We start from the raw sequence: 20,464 nt of genomic DNA, 5'->3' as shown, positions 1-20,464 counted from the left end.
GAGAAGTCGTGATTTGTCTTAGTTCTAGATAAGTGCATTGAATTAAAAGAGAGGCAGTGTGGCAATAATATTGTAAAAGTTTTGATAAGTACTTAATATTTTCTGGTACTGCATGAATCACAATGTATAAACTTATGTTGGACCAACAAGGAAGACATTTAGTTTTACTTTCACACACACACACACACACACACACAGACATGCACATTCTCACAGACAAAACTCAGCCTCACTATTTGCATACAAAGGCTTTGACCCCCCCCCACCCCCCCAAACACACACACACACACACACACACACAACCCTTTTACCCCTCCATATTGCCCTCCTACTAAAATTCCCTTCTTTTCTCTGTCTTTTTTTTAATCCCCCCCCCCCTCCCTGCCTTCTTCTTCGTTGCCTAGGTAACTATTATGGGACGCCCAAGCCACCGGTGCAGCCCCCCGGTGGGAAAGTGATTAGCAATAGCAGCAGCGGCGGTGATGCCCCACTGCCAGACGGACTCAGCGGTAGCCTGCCGGGCTCGCAACACTCCACTCCCCGACGCTCCAAGTCCTACAATGACATGCACAATGCTGGAATAGGGCCTGGAGAGCAGCAGCAGGAGGACGACGAGGACCTCCCTGACATGAATAGTAGCTTTACAGGTACGTACGAGGGGCAGGAAGTCCAGGAGGATGGAGAGGAAATTTTCATTTTGGTGGAAGCCACTTTCTTGGAAGATGAGCTAGACTAAAGACACAAAGTTGAGGAAGTGGAATAAAGTGGCATGTGATTCAAGGTGATGTAAAGTTATAAAATTAGAAAAACAAGTTGGAAAGAAGAATCTTTACTGTAAGTAGACGTCAGTTGTGTCTCACAAAAACCTGAAATCCTAGAAAGACAAACTTCTAAGTGCATCCCTGGTAAAATGGCCCTCGTCTTTCATTTCGAATGCGCAAAAAGACCATGTTAACACCCGGCACTAAAATGAGTGTGATGTGATTTGATCACAGCTGGACATCTCGAGAAACAGTAATTGTCGATTAATCAGTTGATCAACTGAGAGAAGCTTTTGACAACCGATTAATTGTTTGTGTAATTTATTGAGTAAAAATGCCAAATATTTGATGACTGCAGTTTCTCAAATGTGAAATAAACACTCCACAGCTTTTACACATCAAGGTTGGTTTACATTTAATAAGGAATACTATGTGTCCTGTGAGGACGGTAGTTGAATGGATTCTGTGATTCTCAAAGGAGCTTTGTCAAGTGTGAGAAAATAACCTGCTTGGACTTGGGGAGCCTGCATTACAAACTGGTGTTATTATGTTTGTGGGACTGAGAGGATACAATGAGAGACACTATTGAGATGCAAGAAACTTTATTCAGATGCAATACTAAATAGCTGGAATACCCTTTAAAATACCACTGTTTTTTTTAGATAGTTGGTTAGACAAAATAAGCAATTTGAAGACATCACATTGGACTCTTGCGTGTGACATTGTGATAGACATTGTTGACATTAACCAAGCAACAGATTAATCTAAAAAATAATAGATAATGAAAACAATCATTAGTTTCAGCCTGAGACGGCTCTGAATACTTGTGCGAATACACCCAAAACACATTGAACTCCATTGAAAATTGTAATGTGAGCGCTAAATCTCCCAAATACAGTTGATTTGCGTATGCCATCACGTTTTGAAGAATGTATGCCAGCTGGGGTACCAAACAGCCTGCATGGTCCTCTTCTCTATAGCATTTTTTTTCCGTCAGGGGTTTCACACAGTGAACAGGGAGGTGAAATCCAATAACAAGTCACACAGTTTTTTCCACCACCTTGCAATTTTTACTGCAACCGATCAACAGCTGTCATGATTACTCGTTATGGTTGTAGTTGCAGCTGTATGTCTACTCCATGTTCTGGATATGCTTCCTTAGCTGGTGTGGACGCCTTTAAAACAAACAGACCTGAAGTGAGTGAGTCCACAGGCAGCTGCTTGCACAGCCGTCCTCGACAGCAGCCTGAGAACATGCTGTGGTCTATTTAGTTTGGAGTATAACACCAGAATGCGATCCTTCTTCGTGCAGCTCTGTTTGGGAGAAGAGAAAAAGGAGAATCTGAGTGGTGATGGATAAAGTGGGAGGGGATGGTAGGTGGCAGGAAATGAAGGAGAAAGAGGGAGTGGTTGGGAAGGCGTAAAGGGGGCAAGTCTGAAAAGGATTGGGGAGAGAGAGAGAGAGAGAGAGAGAGAGAGAGAGAGAGAGAAAGAAAGAGAAGCAAGGGAGGTTTGCATTTTGTGAAGGAGGATAAGCTCAGAAAATGAAGAAGTAGGAGAAAGAGCACAAAGGAAGTGGAGAGAGAGAGCGACAGAGAGAGCACTTTGGTGTGGTGAGGGGCTGCAGAATACAAGAGCTCCTTTGATTGGTGAGTAAGGGATCTCTGGGTTTGACTACATCTGCCTGTATCTATGCATCCAAAAATGTAAAATAGTGCCATCTGGCTGTGAGCAGCAGAGGGTGGATGACTGACTAACCTCCATATTTGAAATGATTCTTAATGATGTTATTAGTACTCGGTGGGTCATTTGTGTTTGTGCGAGTGAGAGGGAGATTTTATTTGCTTGATTTAAAATGATTGTAAGCACAATGCTGACATCAGAGCTGGTTTGATAAAGGGACTCTGTCTGATTTTGAATTCTCTTACTTGCTGAACTCATTTTGGATATTACCTCTGTGTGTTAGTAGGTCAGTAGGCATTGTAAGGCGGTTGACTCAGCCCTTAAGCCGTTTCTACCGTGTGTTTTTAGAAGGTGGGACCAAAAGTTGTTTATTTGCCTTCTGTGATTGTGTGAGCTATGAAGGTGTCAGTCAAGTGTGAGTGTGAAAGTGAGATAACAGGAAGCCAGGTGATAGCACTTCATAGGTCGTGGAGCAAGGTGTGAACTGCCCGCTCAGCTGTCTTCATTTATGTAAATGTATAGCTTTAGGAAGTAGTTCAGGTTGTCGGCTAAACAGATATACCCCACAGTACTGTGTCTGTAAGGTTTAGTCCAAAACTAGATGTGTAAAACTTTGGAAAGTCCTTGTGAGTCATTAAAAAAGGGCTTTGATTGGCAAGACCAAGATTTCTAAAAACTCAAACTACTCTAATCTTGGAAGTATTTGGATTGGAACTATTGGACTCAGAAATCCATTTTTACTCATTTCTCATAAACATTTTTTTCCATCATACCTCACAGTCTGTCACATTAGCAACCTGATTAAAACCTGTGCCGTTTCTAGTGCCGTTATGTTCCTTTTCACTAAAAATAGACTCAGATTATCCAGGGAGCTACGTATGCAGTGGAAATAACAGCTGTTGTTTCTGAGAAAGACATTTTTAGTCGATCATGTATCGAGGCTCCTCTCGATGCACTCAGGTTGTTTTCACAGCTATTTTTGTTTTTTTGTTCCTGAAGGCATTACCAGCTTCCCGTTATCAGAATAAGCCTAACACCACACCATGTTTGTCTTCACTCTTCCAGGAGACTCCAGTGAATTAGACGAGATTCATCACTCGGTGCGACCCTTTGCCCCCCGCCAGAGTGAACCGTCCTACCCTGGGACAACCCCCTCACCACCGTCCACCACGGAGAGCACACAGCAGTCACACCCTCACCTGAGCCATCCTCCCCCTGAGGACCCACTGGGACCTCTGCCTGACAACTGGGAGATGGCCTACACCGAGAATGGAGAGGTCTACTTTATAGAGTAAGTACCCCAGGATATGCACAAGTAATACAGTACGTCAGTGTTCACTTTTTGCTGAGATCTGCTTCAGCTTGGATAAGTCATTGTGTAAACATCATCTAATTGTCCTGACAGTCCAAAAGAGGGGAGATCTTCAAGTATTTTTGTGCCTGTATATACTGTCTAATGTTTAACTCCCATTGTCAGTAAAAATGAATGAGATAAAATAATGAAATAAAGAATAAAAAAAAGATAAATGTAGGTTTGCGTAATTCTGGACATAAAATCGCTGAGTTTCAGTTTGGAATAGGACATCAAATATAGAACCAAAGCAAATGTTCTCAGGCCTGTCTCATATAGGATTACCTGTTATCTATAGTTTGAAGGTGTGGATCCATGTTTCCACTTAGTATGATATTTGTCATTGTGGACGGTAATCAAAAGTTTTAGAAAGTGTAGATTTTTGAAAGACATTTTATGGGGCATAAACCAAGCACACATTTACTTTTTCTAGGATCTGACACACATGCAGCTGCTCTACCTTCAGCCTTATAACTTAACATATTAACTTGAAATTGGGAATATTAAGTCTGCATGATAGTAAGTTGGGGGGAAAAAAGTAATTTGACTGAATTTTTATGCCCTCCACGTCATGATAAGCCAGTAGATCTTCTTATAAAAATATTTATAAGATGTCAACATCTTATAAATATTTCTTTCTACATGCCAGATGTAAAGAAATACATATTTTTTTCCTTCAGAATTTTTATCACCTCCAGGTAATTTTATTTGTGTGTGTTCTTTTCAGCCACAATACGAAGACCACCTCTTGGATAGACCCTCGGTGCCTGGACAAGCCTCAGAAACCCCTGGAAGAATGTGAAGATGATGGTACGTCCATGTGTGTGTGCATCATTAGCAATGTGTGATTACCAACGCTGTATTTGCATTAAATTCTAGTGTAAGAGAGTTGATTAGGTTGGGTTATAAAATACCCAATATTTAATAATTGACTAATTTCATGGTGATGTGTTGTGAAAAATCAAACAAGTTGGTGCCAGAGTCGTGGTTCCCACCAGTAGCCCTTAGGTGTCAGTGTTGGGTCACAGAAAATGGCGAGCAGGCCTTGCGTGCGTTCTTTCAGCTGTGTATCAGAATTGAATTCCAAGGAATTGACTGCATCATTTGCATCATTTAGCTCAAATATGCATCCTTGATGCACACATGTTTTCAACCACAAACGCTTGCATATAGACACACACACACACACTCACACAGACACACACACCACACAGCGTTTTTCATGAGGTAATGTTATTCATGCAGCCATTTAGTTTCCTCTGGTAAGGTGCACAAACATTCACAAATTGAAAAGTGATAAATGTTGTCATTACTTGCTTAATGATTTTGGTTGAAAGAAATTCTACCACAACTCAAAGCCATTGCTGCCTCAAAGCACACACAGAGATTCAGTCATCTGGGGGGAACTATGCCTTGTGATTTTTGTAAACATAGATTTTTTATGTGAAGGTTGGGGCTCTGGCTTTGATTAACTCTTGCCACCCTGTGGACAGATGTGGTTATTACATTTGACTGATTCATAGATTCACCTTTCTCCCTCTCTGCCCCCCTCCTTTCTCTTTCCCTTTAACAACAATCCCATGGTGCTGTGCTGTCCAACCCGCTGAGTAGAAGGGGTGCATACAGAGGAGCTGGACAATGACTTAGGTATGTACATCTTTAACACCACCCAGGGTCTGTCTATCCTGCATTCACCGTGTCACCTTGGTTCTGCACACAATTGATTTATTGTTGCACTTCAAAGAGTTTCAGCTAAATTTAAAAGGTGTGAAATGGGTCAGTGAAGATAATGGAATCACCACCGTTAAAAATGCACATCTACATAATGCTCAACTCCGACGCCAACAACAACAACCCCACCAGCAGTGGCTCATACAGAGTCATTTGACAGTTGGTGAGCGATGACTCTGACAATAACTCTCTAATTATCTAAAAATGAGACATTATGCCGCGCTACCAGAGACTTGACCTTTACCTAACCTTACCGTCTGTATGTGGCTTTGATTTTTGACAAACACTGAAAGCTGACCATGAACACAACTGTCAACATACCCGCATGCCGCCAGACACACAAAACACTCACACATCAGCAGGCCCTCATTTCATACATAAGAGACAGAGCTGATCCGAGGAAGATTGTCGTAATGATGATTTCCTAATGGGTGTCTGTCGGAGTCAGACAGCAACAGGCCTTTTTTTTTTTCCTGGAACCCATCAGCACACTAACTAGCCTATCAGACACAGCAGCGCAGCAACTTGTGCCGGGATAAATGGTGTCTGGAGACTGCGCCCTGCACCTTTATGCACTGGTAATGAATGATGTCATTCCATTACAGGAAATATCTGATGAGTGATTATACTAGCCCTTTGTGATGGTCATGTTTGGGCATGACTTGGAAGTACATTGAAAAACAGGGACAAAAACAGAATTGAACATTAAATACACACTTTTTTATATTTTACTCTTGTAGAATTAGGAATGAGGCTCACTACATTTAGTTTTTGTCGAGTGAAAATCTATTAAAAATGTAAACATCCCAGAAAAACAGCTTTTGTTTTGAGCTTGACTTGTATGGATTTTGCATTTTTTTTTTTGTAAAATGGGATTTGAAAGGTTTTCTTTAGCCCTAGGGTCAAAGAATTTCATGAAATACTATTGAAATCAGTACTTCACACTCTATATATTTTTCCATCTTCTGTTAAAGCTGCATTAAATCAATATTTTTATATTAACCTTAAATCAATGACAAATATTTTTATATTAACCTTAAATAAATGTAATGTGAAAGGGGCAGACTGCAGAAAAAATTCACTTTACAGCATCTTTACTCTCTTCTAACTCATTAACAACAACAAACAGAGAAAGAAAGAACACCATATGCAAAAAAAAAAAAAAAAAGCGTTGAGGCACTGGGAAGGCGAACCTTCAGTCTTTTTAAGCATCTTAAACAGCTGCCATGTTCTAATCATCAGATCAGACAAGTCCCCTGTCCATAAGACAGCTCCCCCTCAGGATGAACATGTTCAATAACTATCGATCAACACAATCCAATACAGGTAGGCAAACAAACGCAATTAACTTCAGTTCTCTGAGGAGGAGCAGACTCTGGCATGTTATGAACGCCAGCAGCTCACACACACACACATAGACACACACAAAGTCTCTCTCTCTCTGTAGCGCATGCTTACTCAAGAGAAATAAGTCACAGCACTGTATCAAGAGAATAGCATACAAACAGTTAAACATGTAATTCATCATGCTTGACTCCCTGTTGAATTCACAATATGTTTCTGGAAGGTGGGAGGAAAGCAACGCTCCGTTCCTTTCTTTAAACGTACACAGTATTGTTAAGACGGTTGCTTCACCAAACGACCTCCCTCTGTCTTTCCTAAACTCTCTCACGCACATACACGCGCACAGGTGCTCCTCCAGGAGTGGGACTAGCGCAGTGTGAAATCAAGTGGGTGATTAAAATTTTGCGCGAGGCCAGGCATAACCGCATTCCATTTAACGTTCCAGTTCAAAACATCTGAATGGTAATTCACCGTGCCCGCTTTTGTGGCTTCACCCCGTACAACAACTCTAACGCTGTAACCTTGCATTCCTCTTCTGCTGTATGTTTTTGATATTAGCTGCATTTAACTGGAGTAGAAAATGTGGAATAATAGCAACTTGAGTGTTTTACAAGCATCAAATCGACGACTGATTGTGTTGTTCTGAATCAGTTTCTCTTACATGCCAAGGCTATCTGGTCTGCCTCTCTGTTATGGTATTCGTCATGTACAGACAATTTAAACATTGCCATCCGGCTTTTTATTGCATCTGCTGCTGACTCCACTCCAACCAAGAGCCCTCCTCATTAGAAGGCAGAGGTAGGCTCTCCAAGTTGGATGATTGTAATTACCATCTACTCGCACACAGGGTGAGGCGTAATTGGCTGAGGGTAATAACATGTAAAACTGATAGATCACAGGAGAGTATTATTGGACAATCTGTGTTTTTGGCCAGTTAGAAGCCTCTGACATTATCTATGTGGAGGCCAGCCAATAATCAGTGCTGCTGTAATCAGACTATAGAACTGAATCAGATGGCTCTGTTGGAGATAATAGCATCACTCTTTATGGCAAACACACTGTTGAAATCACACCCTGCTGAAGTGGGCACAGTCATGTTCATATCTTTTCCTAATCGGTGTTGATTATGATGGATTTCTTTTCAGCGGTGGGTTGGGTTTCTGTGAAAGTCTGAAAGACATGCGTGTTTGCGTTACTGTGAGTAAGCAGCTGCTTTCAATGCCACCTTCTCAAATGATGTGAAGTTTTCAGGCGAGTCAAGGGTGCAATCTTTAGTCCACAAAGCAGGAGCCGGCGCAGGTGAAGTAATTTCACACCGAAGCATTGTGGCTTTCAGTACCAGTCAAATGTGTTGAACACATTTTCTCATTCTAGTGAATGCGAAGGTGTGTCTAAACTTTTGACTCGTGCTGTATATAAAAAGAAAATGAAGGACACAAATGTTATTGTAGAAGACTGCAGCCAGAGTACCATTGTGTTTAGCCAAGGTCAGTATCTTTTCATTAAATTAGCCATCAGATTATTTGTGTGAACGCTGAAAAGCATGTTGCTTTCATACTTTCCGAAATATTCAACATTTTCCGTCACTTTTGCTCCATTCAAATGACTGAACGGGATATTCATAATGTACACGTTTTCACACTTATTATTAGATTATGGTGATATATAATTTATCACAGCTCTTTTATTTTAAATCATACGGACACATATACATCAGTCACGCCTGAAGTCTCTGTCTCGCTCAAACTGAAATATTTTTTCGATGTGACTTTTAGTTTTTGAGTTATAAGAAGCTATACTTTCATGTTAATCTCTATTAAATGACCAGTCTTACCCAGGACTGAGACAGCAGTTAACAGCAGTTAGTGGATTCTTAACTGATGTGACTGTGCATTCAGTTGCAGTAGGAAATCCCAGTGCTCAAATCATAGACCTTTAAACAATTAATTTTAATACAGTACAGGACTGCTGAGGATGCACAGCTGAAGGAAATCCGCTAAATAGTTCACACACACACAACAGGAAATGAGGGATGGACCCAGTTTTTCAAAATAAAAGTGCTTATAGTTCAACTTTTGTGAGGGATTATACCTCAGCTGTTGTTTTATCCTTATTCCAACAAAGACAATTAAGGGAACCTCAGCTTCATCTCAGTACACTTAAGCTCATTTAATTCCTCACTCTGAAACTCCCATTTGAACTTCTTTAATTGCTTACTCTATATTTTGCATCCTTCATCCCTTTCCCACTTTTCTAACTATCCCTGCTGCTTCAGCTGCTTTCTCAATGCTTTTGCAACTCTTATCTACTGATTCATACTCCATTCAAACCTTAAAATGTTCCACATCTTTCACACATTTGGAGTTTTATTCAACTGTCAAATCCCATTCATACTTTTTTGAAAATATTCAACACAACTGATTGAGATTTTCTAATTTGACCCACCCATTTCCCACTTTTCCAACTCATTCGTACTCCTTCAGCTGCTTCTTCATCCAAATTGAAGCCAGCAATCCAGTTTAGCATCAGCCTTTCAAACAGCCGGCATTCACACCGCAATTTCTTCAGAAATTGCATTTTCTAGTGTAGGAATGTGCTTCTTTGTTCTGATCTTTGGACTATTTCAATGGTATGAGAAAAAGAAAAGGAAAGTAAAATCATGTCGTTAAAAAAAAAAACACAACCTTTGCACTCCACCACTAATCCAGATTTTTCTCACTTTGAAACCAGGTTTTGTTTTTCTCATGATGGTTTCAAAGCCTGAATCATTCCTCCCTCTCTCCCTCACTCACCTATTTTCCTCCCTCTAACATTCACCTGTCCTCCCTTCTGCCTTCCCTCTCTCTCTCTCTCTGACCCCTTCCCCCTCCTCCTTTCATCTTTCCATCCGTCCATTCACCCATCCATCCCTGCCCAAGGGGGTCTTGCTCTGTTCTTATCTGATGTGTGGAAATGTCAGCACCGTGAGTGAACAGGGGGACAGCCAGACAGCATGTGAAGCTGTTGAGTCACTCTGGCCCTGGAGACTGACTGACAGACACACACAATGCAGAGGCAAAAGGTCTCTACTGGCCTTGCCTTTAATGGCTCAATACATGGCCGCCAGCAACTTAACAGCCTCAAGGTTTTTCTTCTTTCCGTCTGTCTCATTGTCTCCGTTTTTTTTTTTCTCTCTCTCTTTTAGAACTTCCTCCAGGATGGGAGAAAATAGATGATCCAGTGTACGGGGTCTACTATGTTGAGTAAGTGATGCACAGCACAGTTTGTAAAGGCACCGAACACCACACAAGGATGCAAACTCAGTATGCAAATGCACACGCTGACGCTGCATGCAAGGCATGCAGAAAAAAGAAAAGGCCTCATTTTTCTTGTTGCACATAAATAGAAATGCATCCACATACTTTCATTCTAACAGAAGCAACTTTTGACCTTACTGTAAACAGGAGCAGCTGTAATGTATGTACAGTTCTGCTGTAAGATGTCATTAAATACAACACAGCCTGATTTCACTTCAGCTATTTTGGTCTTTTGTGTACTGGAAAATGTAGGCCATTTTGTTTGTGTCGTTATCATTTGGGAAAACATGCAGCAAGCGTGTTTGTGTGTGTGTGTGTTTGTGTGTGTGTGCACACATGTGTGCATCTCATCTTGTGTAAGACCCCTGGGCCTCAGCATTAATATGAATATGTTTCATGCGTTTTTGATGTTGTTCAAAGCAGCACCTGGGGGCTCAAGGCTGTGGCATTTCTATTTTTTCCCTCTTTTGTCTCTGCAATATTTTATCTAATATACATTATTCACCGTATCCTTCATATCTCAGCGCTGGTAGGTCAGTAGGAAACCTCCCAGGTTCTCCAAATATGTGTTTATAGTTTCTGTGAATTAAGCCATGATCAAAATGTGATTTATTTGATGCGATTAATGTGTCATGTACTGTACTTTCTCAATCATGTATAGAAGGATGCACGTATGTTGTGTTACTGTGTATTAATCAAGGCTTGTCGGCATTTCTCCACTCCCTCTCTTGACCCTATCTCTCTCTTCTATTACCTTATCTTCTCCTCTGTGTCTGTCTTCCATCTCTCCGCTTGTCTGTCCGCTCCACTTTTCTGCTTATATTTACCTGCTGTCCCACATCCCATTTTCTATTCTTATTTTCAATTTGTTTCCTATTATTCATTCCTCCTGTCCTTTTTTTTTTTTATTGCTTGTTCCCCAACCTACATCCAATCATCTCTCCTCCCACCCTCCCAAAGTCATATCAACAGGAAGACCCAGTATGAGAATCCAGTGCTGGAGGCTAAGAGGCGCAGGCAGCTGGAGCAGCAGCCTCAGCAGCCTCAGCCCCAAAGCCAGCAGCCACCTGAAGGTGAGCGCTACATCCGAGGTTCGTTCACAAGCCCCCACCAAGGGCGTCATTTCCTTTCTTTCTATTCATGTGCGTGCATGAGTTGTCTTCATACGTGTCTCTATTATGCGTGTGTGAATGATTGTGTCTGTCTTTATACCAATTATGGCTACAGGACTACTTGATGTTGCCTGCTACTGCTTTATGATTTGCTAAGTGCCCTTCCATAAAGGCATAACTATTATTTGCGGCTGTACCATGCAGCCTTTTTTGAAGTTAATTTCTGTTTTCTGCGTTGCCTTTGGATATTTGTTTGAAGTAATAACTTGAAAGCTTTTTATTTCAAGGAGAAAACAGGTAAGTTTCGACTGCAAATGATCTGACTGCTACACAGTTTCTTTCCTAGTTTATGTCAGTAAGCACTACCATTAATGACACTAATGAACTAGCATTCTTCAAGAAGATTTCTTGGTTAAGCTTGCACAGCTGCTAAAACTCTAATAGGTTGCTCTTGTTTCCTGTCTTAAACTTTACACATCTGCACGACATCCCGCAGAGAGATTAATTGTAAATGCAGGCCGGTCCGCACGGGAACTCTCCTATCGCGCTCCACCTTCTGCTCATTCAGCAGAAATCATTCGATTCCACTCGATTACCTGCTGACTTTTCTCCCGTCTGAAAGCTCAATCTCTCTTCAAAAACTCAATACCTTCAAGCGGAGCTTTTACCCACTTTTTTCACTTCTGCATTGATTCTATCTCACTGTTAAGAATATTAATGAAGGTTGTAATCTGACCTGTGCCGTGATGCTGTAACAAGGTGATTAATCAAAGTTGGTAGCCATTATGAAGAAATGGGTCGCTCTATTTTTACACACCAATGTTTTTATTCAATAGGGAGATGTGAAACAGTGTTAAAAGCCTCATGAAGTTTGTTCGACTTGTTTAACCTGGGTATACATGTTATCTCAGTGTTGCTCAGCAGGGAGATGTGAAAATGTAGAGTAGGTAAGGTCTTACATAATCTATTGAAACATTTTTAACCACTTTCTTTCACTTTCTTTGTGTGAAGTTTTTGTGACTATATAATTGGCAGATGCCATGACAGGAAATGTATTATTTTCACAGAGAAAGTTTAGCCCCTCACCATTTCCTAGCTTCAAGCGAAGCAAACTGGCTTTTTCCCCTCACGCACAGCACAGATGACAGTCTTGACACAGAGTCCTTAGCCCTGGTTTGTTAGCAGCCGTGCACCTGTCTAGACCCCATCTAGAGAACATGTGCCTCTTGCTGTTGCAGAATGGATCGAGGACTCGACGTTGGCAGGGGCCCCGCTGGCCAGCTACGCTGCCAACCACCAGGAGACCTACAGAGACCCTCAGACAGGACCCCCAATGCCCAACGCGATGGGACAAAAGCGTAAGTTCTCATCTCTGCAGACTACAATCTGAAGCCTCGTGAAAGCAGGATTACTCATTACTTTTCTGTTTTCAGGCAGTTTTACCCAGAGCGACTTGTTATGAGTTAAACAAAATTCAGCTCTCAGTGTAGTTTGTTTTCCTGAGCTGGCGCCTCGGGCAAAGTTTGCATTTTCATGATGGAGGACCTGTTGTGAACTGACACTGTAAAGCTGCTCTCTGTATGAGTGTCATCGTATAATCTTAATAGGTCAAATAAAATTGAACTCATTTGGTATTTACAGTAGACTTAATTTTTCCAAGAGAGTACATGAGGCAGTGTTGGTATTTTTTATGTGAAAACACACCACATGAATGCCAAGTACAGTTTTATTTCCCATTGTAACTGCATTTACTGCAGTCACATGTCGATTCTCACGGAACCTCTGTTATGTTGCCTGAATCAAATAATAGCCAGATTTTACTCATCATTTAGTGACACACACACACACACACACACACACACACACCTACAGACACAGTGTCTAGCCGTGCTGTGTGTTTCCTTCTCCTGGTTGCCAGCTCCTTTTATACCAGCCTCCCACTAGAAGCTTGTCTAATTAGCACAGCCATGGCAGAGAATTAACTGCCTCACCCTGTCTTTCCTTCTTACTCTCCCTCGCTGCTGCTCTGTCGGCCGCCTTTTCCTTTTCCCTCATCGATCTCTTTATTTTATGGCTCACATTTGCCGTCTCATTGGCTTTTGTCCTGTCTCCCACCACTCTGTGCTTTGGTTCAATTGTCGGTTCTGTCCATATTTCTGTCTTTCTATGTCTCTCACTCCGTCTTTCTCTCCCCCCCCTCCCACCCTCTGTGTCTCACTACTTTGTACAATCCTATGCCTTGACATTCCTCCAGAGAAAGGTGTCATTTGAACTCTCTTTATCTAACTCCCTGCTTTCATGTTTTTGCTGCTTCCTGGTCTGTTCTTACATCTCTGGATCCCTCGTGGATAAAGCTGCCATCTCAGTTCACAGTTTTATTACATCTCTCCTGTTTTGAAAAATGCTATTCAAAGGCATTGCGTACAAACACACACACACACACACACACACACAAACACACATACTTTGCAAAAGGCCACAAATGCAAGGACACTAACTGACTCCAAGGGTAATGCATTTTTCATTGAATGCGTAAGCTGTAGCACTACCGTAACCTAATGTGGTACTGCAGGTCACTCGGCACATATTGCTTTGTGGTCTCTTATCCTTAATGTACACTCACTCTGCCTCCTTCTCTGTGTTCGCTTTCATTTTTTTCCTTTTCCTCTGCCAACATCTCCTCATTCATTTGTGTAAAGTATGCGAAGTGATTCGTGTAAAGTAATTTTCTGTTACACTTTGTCTATTGATAAATGATTAGAGCTCAGCCTGTCCCTGTATTCAACTGTTGTTCTCAGTTTCTGACATTCTCAACTCTGAAGACAGCGAATACTTCACTGCATTTTTTGATTTGGACTGATTCCATCTCATACTGTTCTTTATTTCATCATAAGGAAGGAAGAATGGAGGACTGAGTAATTAGACTGATTTAGATTGCAGTGCTTGAGCAGTTCTCAAGAGTTAAGACCATTGTGAAATTAGTTTCATGGAGATTTCTGAGTTAATTAGCCCTTTACAACCAGTGCTGAACAATAGAGATGTGTTGTTCAGGTTGTTCAGTACGAAGTTGTACTTTCAGTAGCCATCCACCAAAGCAGAGCCTTCTCTCACACAAACCTGTTTGTAACCTTCACGCATTAAGGACGTCACTGGCATTTTGATGTTATTCTACAAAATTCTGGTACTTCTCTGTACTGCTTTGTGTCCTTTTTGGAGTATCAGTGTCTTCACTGCTAGGAGGGGAACTCCCTTTTGATAATGTTATTGAACTAGGCTTTTGATTCCACACACTTAAAAGTAATCAATGTTGTCAGTGTTTGATCCTTTACAAGCATCATTAGCTTTTCAATGATTGTTTTTTTTCTCCAGCCAATAATACTATAGATAATGAAATCAAATTTAGTTGTGAGATACTTCCAATACACTAGACCCACTTTCAATCTGTTCTCTGAGTGTACCAATGGTTGGAACTGATTTTATGCTGGGAATTACCCCCATTTTCTACCACATACAACCTCACTTGTCTTGTAAATTCCCTCTTAACCTATTTAATCTATTTATTATAATCAGCCTGTTTTGAATCATGTGTCATCAGACCAGAACATACCCACTGGGTGATTACCCAACCATGGCCAACAGCCATTACGCTCATTTTGTGTAGTTACAGTGGTTAGGTCCTCATAGTGAGTAAAAGTTATTTGGGTGTTTAAATTAATGATAAGCTTTAATGTGTTTGTTCAGCATCTTTTTCACATCAGTGAGCATGGGTTAGCTTGACACTCAAACAAAACCCAAACTGTGTAATTTAGTTGGTGCTGCTCCACTGGTCCATCAATCAAAATTGAATTTCTTGTGTTTGTGTGTTCAGGAGGGAAGCCTTTCTTTACTCGGAACCGATCTGAGCTGAAGGGGACTTTCATCAATACCAAGCTGAAAAAGAGTCGTCGGGGTTTTGGTTTCACTGTTGTGGGAGGCGACGAGCCAGACGAGTTCCTGCAGATCAAGAGTCTGGTCCTAGATGGGCCAGCAGCCCTCGATGGCAAGATGGAGACAGGTTGGGGCACTGAATTTATCAAAGTTCAGACAGAGCACTGCTGTAGTTAGATTTTCTGAATGCTGATTGTAACACTGTGTGCAACTAAGGAAGTGTAACTTATTTCCCCTGAGTTAAAATTTGATCAAATTAAAGAAGAATGTTTTATTTTACAAAATCACGCTAACTTCTCCTTTGTCTCTACCTCTAAGGTGACGTGATAGTGAGCGTCAATGACACATGTGTACTAGGTTACACCCATGCCCAAGTTGTGAAGATCTTCCAGTCCATCCCAATTGGCTCCATGGTCAACTTGGAGCTGTGTCGTGGCTACCCACTGCCCTTTGACCCCGATGACCCCAACACAAGCCTGGTTACCTCAGTGGCCATTCTTGACAACAAAGAGCCCATCATCGTCAATGGCCAGGAGGCCTCCAACAGCTATGACTCGCCGTCCAGCCACGGCAGTCAGAACAACAACAACGGCTCGGCCAATGGTGGGGCACCGCTGAATGGCCTACCCCGACCTCACAGCCCCTCTGCGGAGGTGGCCTCCGACACCTCTTCCCAACACGGCTACCCCAGCGATGTGGTCACCCTGGCCTCATCCATTGCAACACAACCAGAGCTCATCACTGTACACATGGAGAAAGGAGACAAGGGCTTCGGCTTCACTATCGCCGACAGTCTTGGAGGTGGAGGGCAGAGAGTCAAGCAGATTGTGGACTACCCACGCTGCCGTGGCCTCAGGGAGGGTGACATCATCGTGGAGGTGAACAAGAGAAATGTGCAGAGCATGTCACACAACCAGGTGGTCGACCTGCTCAGCAAGTGTCCCAAAGGCAGCGAGGTCACCATGCTGGTGCAGAGAGGTAAGTGGAAGCTAATCCCTCCTTTTTATGTCAATGATTATGCCATTTGTACTGTAACTGATGAGGACAGATGACGATGAGGAAGATGGAGGAAATGGGTGTCAAGTTATATGGCAGTTTTTGATTTATGTGCCCATGTGTTGAAGAATTGCAAAACAAAACAAACCTTTCCCATGAATCTGCTTGATGCTGTTGACAAAAAATAATAGGCTTCTGCCTTACAGGCTGTTCCAGCTCATACAGAGCTCTTTTTATTGACACATATTTATTTATTCGTGTAAATAGAGATTGGAAGTAAAAAAAGAGATTGCCAAGAAGGCAAGATAGAAGGATAATTATGGTAGGGGAAGGGGAAAAGGAGCCGCAAATTGAAATAACATTTGAATACGTGGCTGAAAGTGAAGTGAGAAGAGAGTGAAGGAGGACTCAGAATGTTTACGCTGAATGGCACTGACAGTCAGAACATTATAGCTGTCTTGAAATGGAAACGAGGCAGAGAGAAGGAAAAGTTAAAAGGGGAGATGGAGGAACCATGAAAAGAAGGGTAAACACGGGAGAGAAACTCAGAATGTGTTGGTGTTTCAGGTCAGAGAGTCTCAATATTCTCACTTTTTTTTTTTTCCACTCTGTCTTGAACTCTGCTTCCTTCTCTCTCTCTGCCCAGGTTCCTATGCACTTTCATTTTCTGCCTGCTGTGTTTGTTGGATGAGAACATGTCTGGTTTATTTTGAGCTTGGTATACTCCCATGCTAGAGCTAGCCACTTTAAAGATGCCACCAATTGTGCTGGCATGCTTTCTTGTACCCACCTGGCTATCTGGCTTGGCATGAGGTGAAACCTGTGACATTTTGCTGTTAACACACACTTTCAGTGTTAGTTGGTCTATGTCAGTGCTGAGAAAACAGTGCCCAGGCCTGTGAATGCAGAAATTAAACATACAACAGCCAGCTTTTGTCATGGCTTCTGATTGAAAATCACTGTCGCACACAAGAACTAAATGGAAACAAAGCAACTGTGAATGGAGGATAAAACTGAAATGATTGAATTTCAGTATTTTCCCTCCAATCCCCCTCAGACTCACAGACCTCCAGAGCTCAAAACGCACTGTGTGATACAAGTAATTGGACCATTTTCTCTGTCAGACTGTCCGTAACTTGCTTTGGGGCTTATTAATTCGAGTAACTAAAGGTTTTTTTTGTGTGTGTGTGCGTGTGTGTGTGTGTGTGTACTCGTGCACACGTGCAGTTTATCTCCTCTGTAGGGTTAAGTGCCCTGAACTGTCTAGGGAAACTGGTCAGATGAAGGGCGGCCAAGTCGTATTGTAGTCTTCCATTGAGTCTCCCTTCTTCCTGTCTGTCTTTTTACTCTACAGTACATGTGTGACTCCGTCTCAATTTGTATCTCCGTCTCTTTCGCCATTCTGTTTCACTCTCCCTGCTTGACACACACTCACACGCAAAGACCCAACCGTTCAACTCCCCCTCACTGGCTTTTGCTAATGAGTAGCATTTCTTCATTGTGCTTGTGCACACAAACCCATAAAGTGATACAGCCTCATCATGGGCACAGGCTTAATGGGCTGTCAATAAAACAGAAGGCTGTTTAGCTTGGCTTCTCTAAACGCAAGGACTACCTCTGATAGACAGAGACAGACAGATATGATTTGGACGGAAGGAACAACACTGAAATCAACACAAAGGTATGGAGAAGGAAAATACTTATGGAGCATTATAACTGAACCAGCATTACTACTGTAAACAAACACAGAAAACAAATATATTAAAGCAGGGCCTGCCTGTCTGGTACTTCATGCAAATTAATATAAGAACAATAGTCTGCTCACTACACTTCTCCCCTTTCCACATTTAAGTACCAATTACTGGCTACTGTATGTTTAACAAAGAACCTTTCTGATAAAGAGCCTGATGGCTCCAGCATCACAACACAGCCAGTAATTAGTGAGCCCAAGTAAAACTCGAGTAGTGCAGTGTGTTGACTGCTTGTTTTATGCGTCCCACACTGGGACTGGCTATAGAACCTCCATATTTTTTTGGTGCCAAGTGTGATGTGTCCGTAGCACTGAAAGCTGTGAGGCACTGAAAGCTGAAACGAATGCTTGGTCAGATTTATAGCCTTCTTTACTTCTCTTTCAATCACAAGGTTTCAGGTTTTAATGAAAAATTTGGCCAATTTTAGACTGTGTTTGAATTATTTATTGCATAGCTTCATATTTAACTTTGTTTTGCTTCTTTTTGTTTAAAAAAGAAATAGAAACGTATCAAAAGAGTATTGTTTTGGTATCAGTACCAAAACTTCTATTATATCAGCACTAGCATGATAGCCGGCCAATCCAACACCTGCACTTAGCTGCTTGAGAATTCTTTATTTGTTACAGATATGAACAACCAAACGGTTCTGATGATCTACATCTGGTTCAGTATGGGGCAAATAAAATGTATTCAGACAACCTATATCTTGCATTACAAGAAATAAGAACTAAATAGTTAAAGAAAACTAACAGATATCAGGGCTACCCTGGCTCCATCAAAGCTTTATGGACATGAGTGTATTTCTTCCATCCACTGAATTAACAAACATTTCTCATCCTTCAGATTTCCCATGTTGAATCGTGAATCTACATTTTCTCACATCATATGTGTTGCTAACATATGCTGTCCACACACATAGATAGTAACACTCATGAGAAGATGAACCAAGGTTCTAGACACGGTGCCTTAATTACTCTACTGCTTTCTCACCCCAGCTCCCTCCACCACCAGCAGCAGTAGCAGTAGCAGCAAGGCACACTGGCCTCTAATTGGGGTCTTGATGTCAGTTTTGCTTATCATACACATGCATCTTTTTCTCTCTTGTGCTGTCTTTTACTCTCACTCTCCTTCCATCCATCAGGAATCTCTTCTTCACTAAGCAAACATGTCTCACGCATGTACATACACACGCACACCGACGCACCATCTCACAGTCGCACATCCAATTACAGATTCCAGGCAGAAAGACCCCGGTACAGTCTTAATTGGTGGAGATCCACCCCTCCTCCACCCCTGTTCCCCTTTTTCTGTTCCTATTCCCCGCTGCCAGTATGTAGATTCACACCCGCTCGCCCACATGCAGATGGGATCCAATCCCCGAGGACCAGCGTGCGCAACAGTGTGTGCCCCCTCACCCCCTCTCCCACTGTCTTTCCCACCGTGTGCAAGCATGTGCGCTTGTCAGCTTGTGAAAGTGTGTGTGGAAATATTGAACGTGTGTTTTTACTCCACACCAGCCACAGTGTGCTGAATGTTGCGATTCATGGATCTCAGTGTGAAAACCTGGCAGTGTGAATCTCATTTTAGTACCTCAAAAGGGTTTTTGCATTTCACCTTCTTTGTCTGAGCAAGCTGCATTAGCCAGAAATGATCTTTTTTTGACCCCTTTGGTCCAGTTAATACATACAGAGCAAGAACCGTCCACAGGTCAAAGTGTCAATGTAGAGACTTTGACAGTGTTTTATAGGTTAAGCACACAAGACGCAGACGTTTCATACTTTGCAATGTACTGCCTAAAAGCACATGGGCATGATTTATTACTTCAATCAGGTCTGTGTTTCGTGATACATTGTTCTTTCATTTGTCTAATTACACTGCTCTAATGTGCTCATTTTCCCCTGCCTGTCTTCCCCTGCCCCCGCTGATGCGCTGACATAATTCATTTTGGCCCCTGGTGTCTTGCCGTAGCTCAGACGTTAATTTCCTCTCCCCTGCTCTCTTTAAAAAGGTGTGAATGTTACAGGGTCCATCGGGATGCTCAGCATACACCTGCTGTACAGCCTTTTGTCAGCAAAAACCTGTTTGGGGCGTTGAATTCCTGAAACGCAGCCTCTCGATATCCCAGTGGCTTATGTCATTAGTCAGCTATAGAAAAATGAAGCCCATTTGTTCGAGCTTGGATGTAGAGTCGCGCTCTATTCTTTTTTTTTTTTTTTTTTTTTTTTTTTCCTTCACCTGTTTGTAAGGCCAGGCAGGTGCTGCAATGAATGCAAGGTAATTTGTGCTTGGCTGCAGCTACTGCTTGTGGCCATGTGCGGGGAACGGAGGGATAGATAGCTGCAGTGGATGAAAGGGAAGGAAGAGAGGGCTGGATGGAAGGATGTCAGAGGATCAGAGAGATGATGAAGGAGCAGTGCCCAAACCCCCATGTTCTTCTGCTCTCTCTCTTTCACTCTCTCTCTCTCTCTCTCTCTCTCCCCCCACTTCATGACTCATCAATCAACGGTGACAC

The 20,464-nt window shown here is 42.1% G+C and overlaps 1 protein-coding gene across 8 annotated transcripts in view; it reads left to right on the top strand.

The window, feature by feature from the left end:
- The window catches only part of magi1b (membrane associated guanylate kinase, WW and PDZ domain containing 1b), a 141,497-nt gene that overhangs the window by 90,208 nt on the left and 30,825 nt on the right, over positions 1-20,464 (top strand). For 7 of the 8 annotated variants that reach the window (XM_044348574.1, XM_044348571.1, XM_044348573.1 and 4 more), the window contains exons 4-12: positions 405-647; positions 3,510-3,735; positions 4,523-4,605; positions 5,407-5,442; positions 10,055-10,112; positions 11,127-11,257; positions 12,517-12,636; positions 15,147-15,332; positions 15,524-16,183. In XM_044348574.1, coding sequence (XP_044204509.1) covers positions 405-647; positions 3,510-3,735; positions 4,523-4,605; positions 5,407-5,442; positions 10,055-10,112; positions 11,127-11,257; positions 12,517-12,636; positions 15,147-15,332; positions 15,524-16,183 — 1,743 coding nt within the window. The remainder of the gene's footprint in view (positions 1-404; positions 648-3,509; positions 3,736-4,522; positions 4,606-5,406; positions 5,443-10,054; positions 10,113-11,126; positions 11,258-12,516; positions 12,637-15,146; positions 15,333-15,523; positions 16,184-20,464) is intronic. The other variant, XM_044348572.1, reaches the window with a different exon arrangement.

This window comes from Thunnus albacares, chromosome 4 (assembly GCF_914725855.1).
Source record: "Thunnus albacares chromosome 4, fThuAlb1.1, whole genome shotgun sequence".
Classification (NCBI taxonomy): Eukaryota; Metazoa; Chordata; class Actinopteri; order Scombriformes; family Scombridae; genus Thunnus; species Thunnus albacares.
The sequence above is the reverse complement of the archived record's forward strand: the minus strand, read 5'-3'. Positions and strand labels throughout refer to the sequence as shown.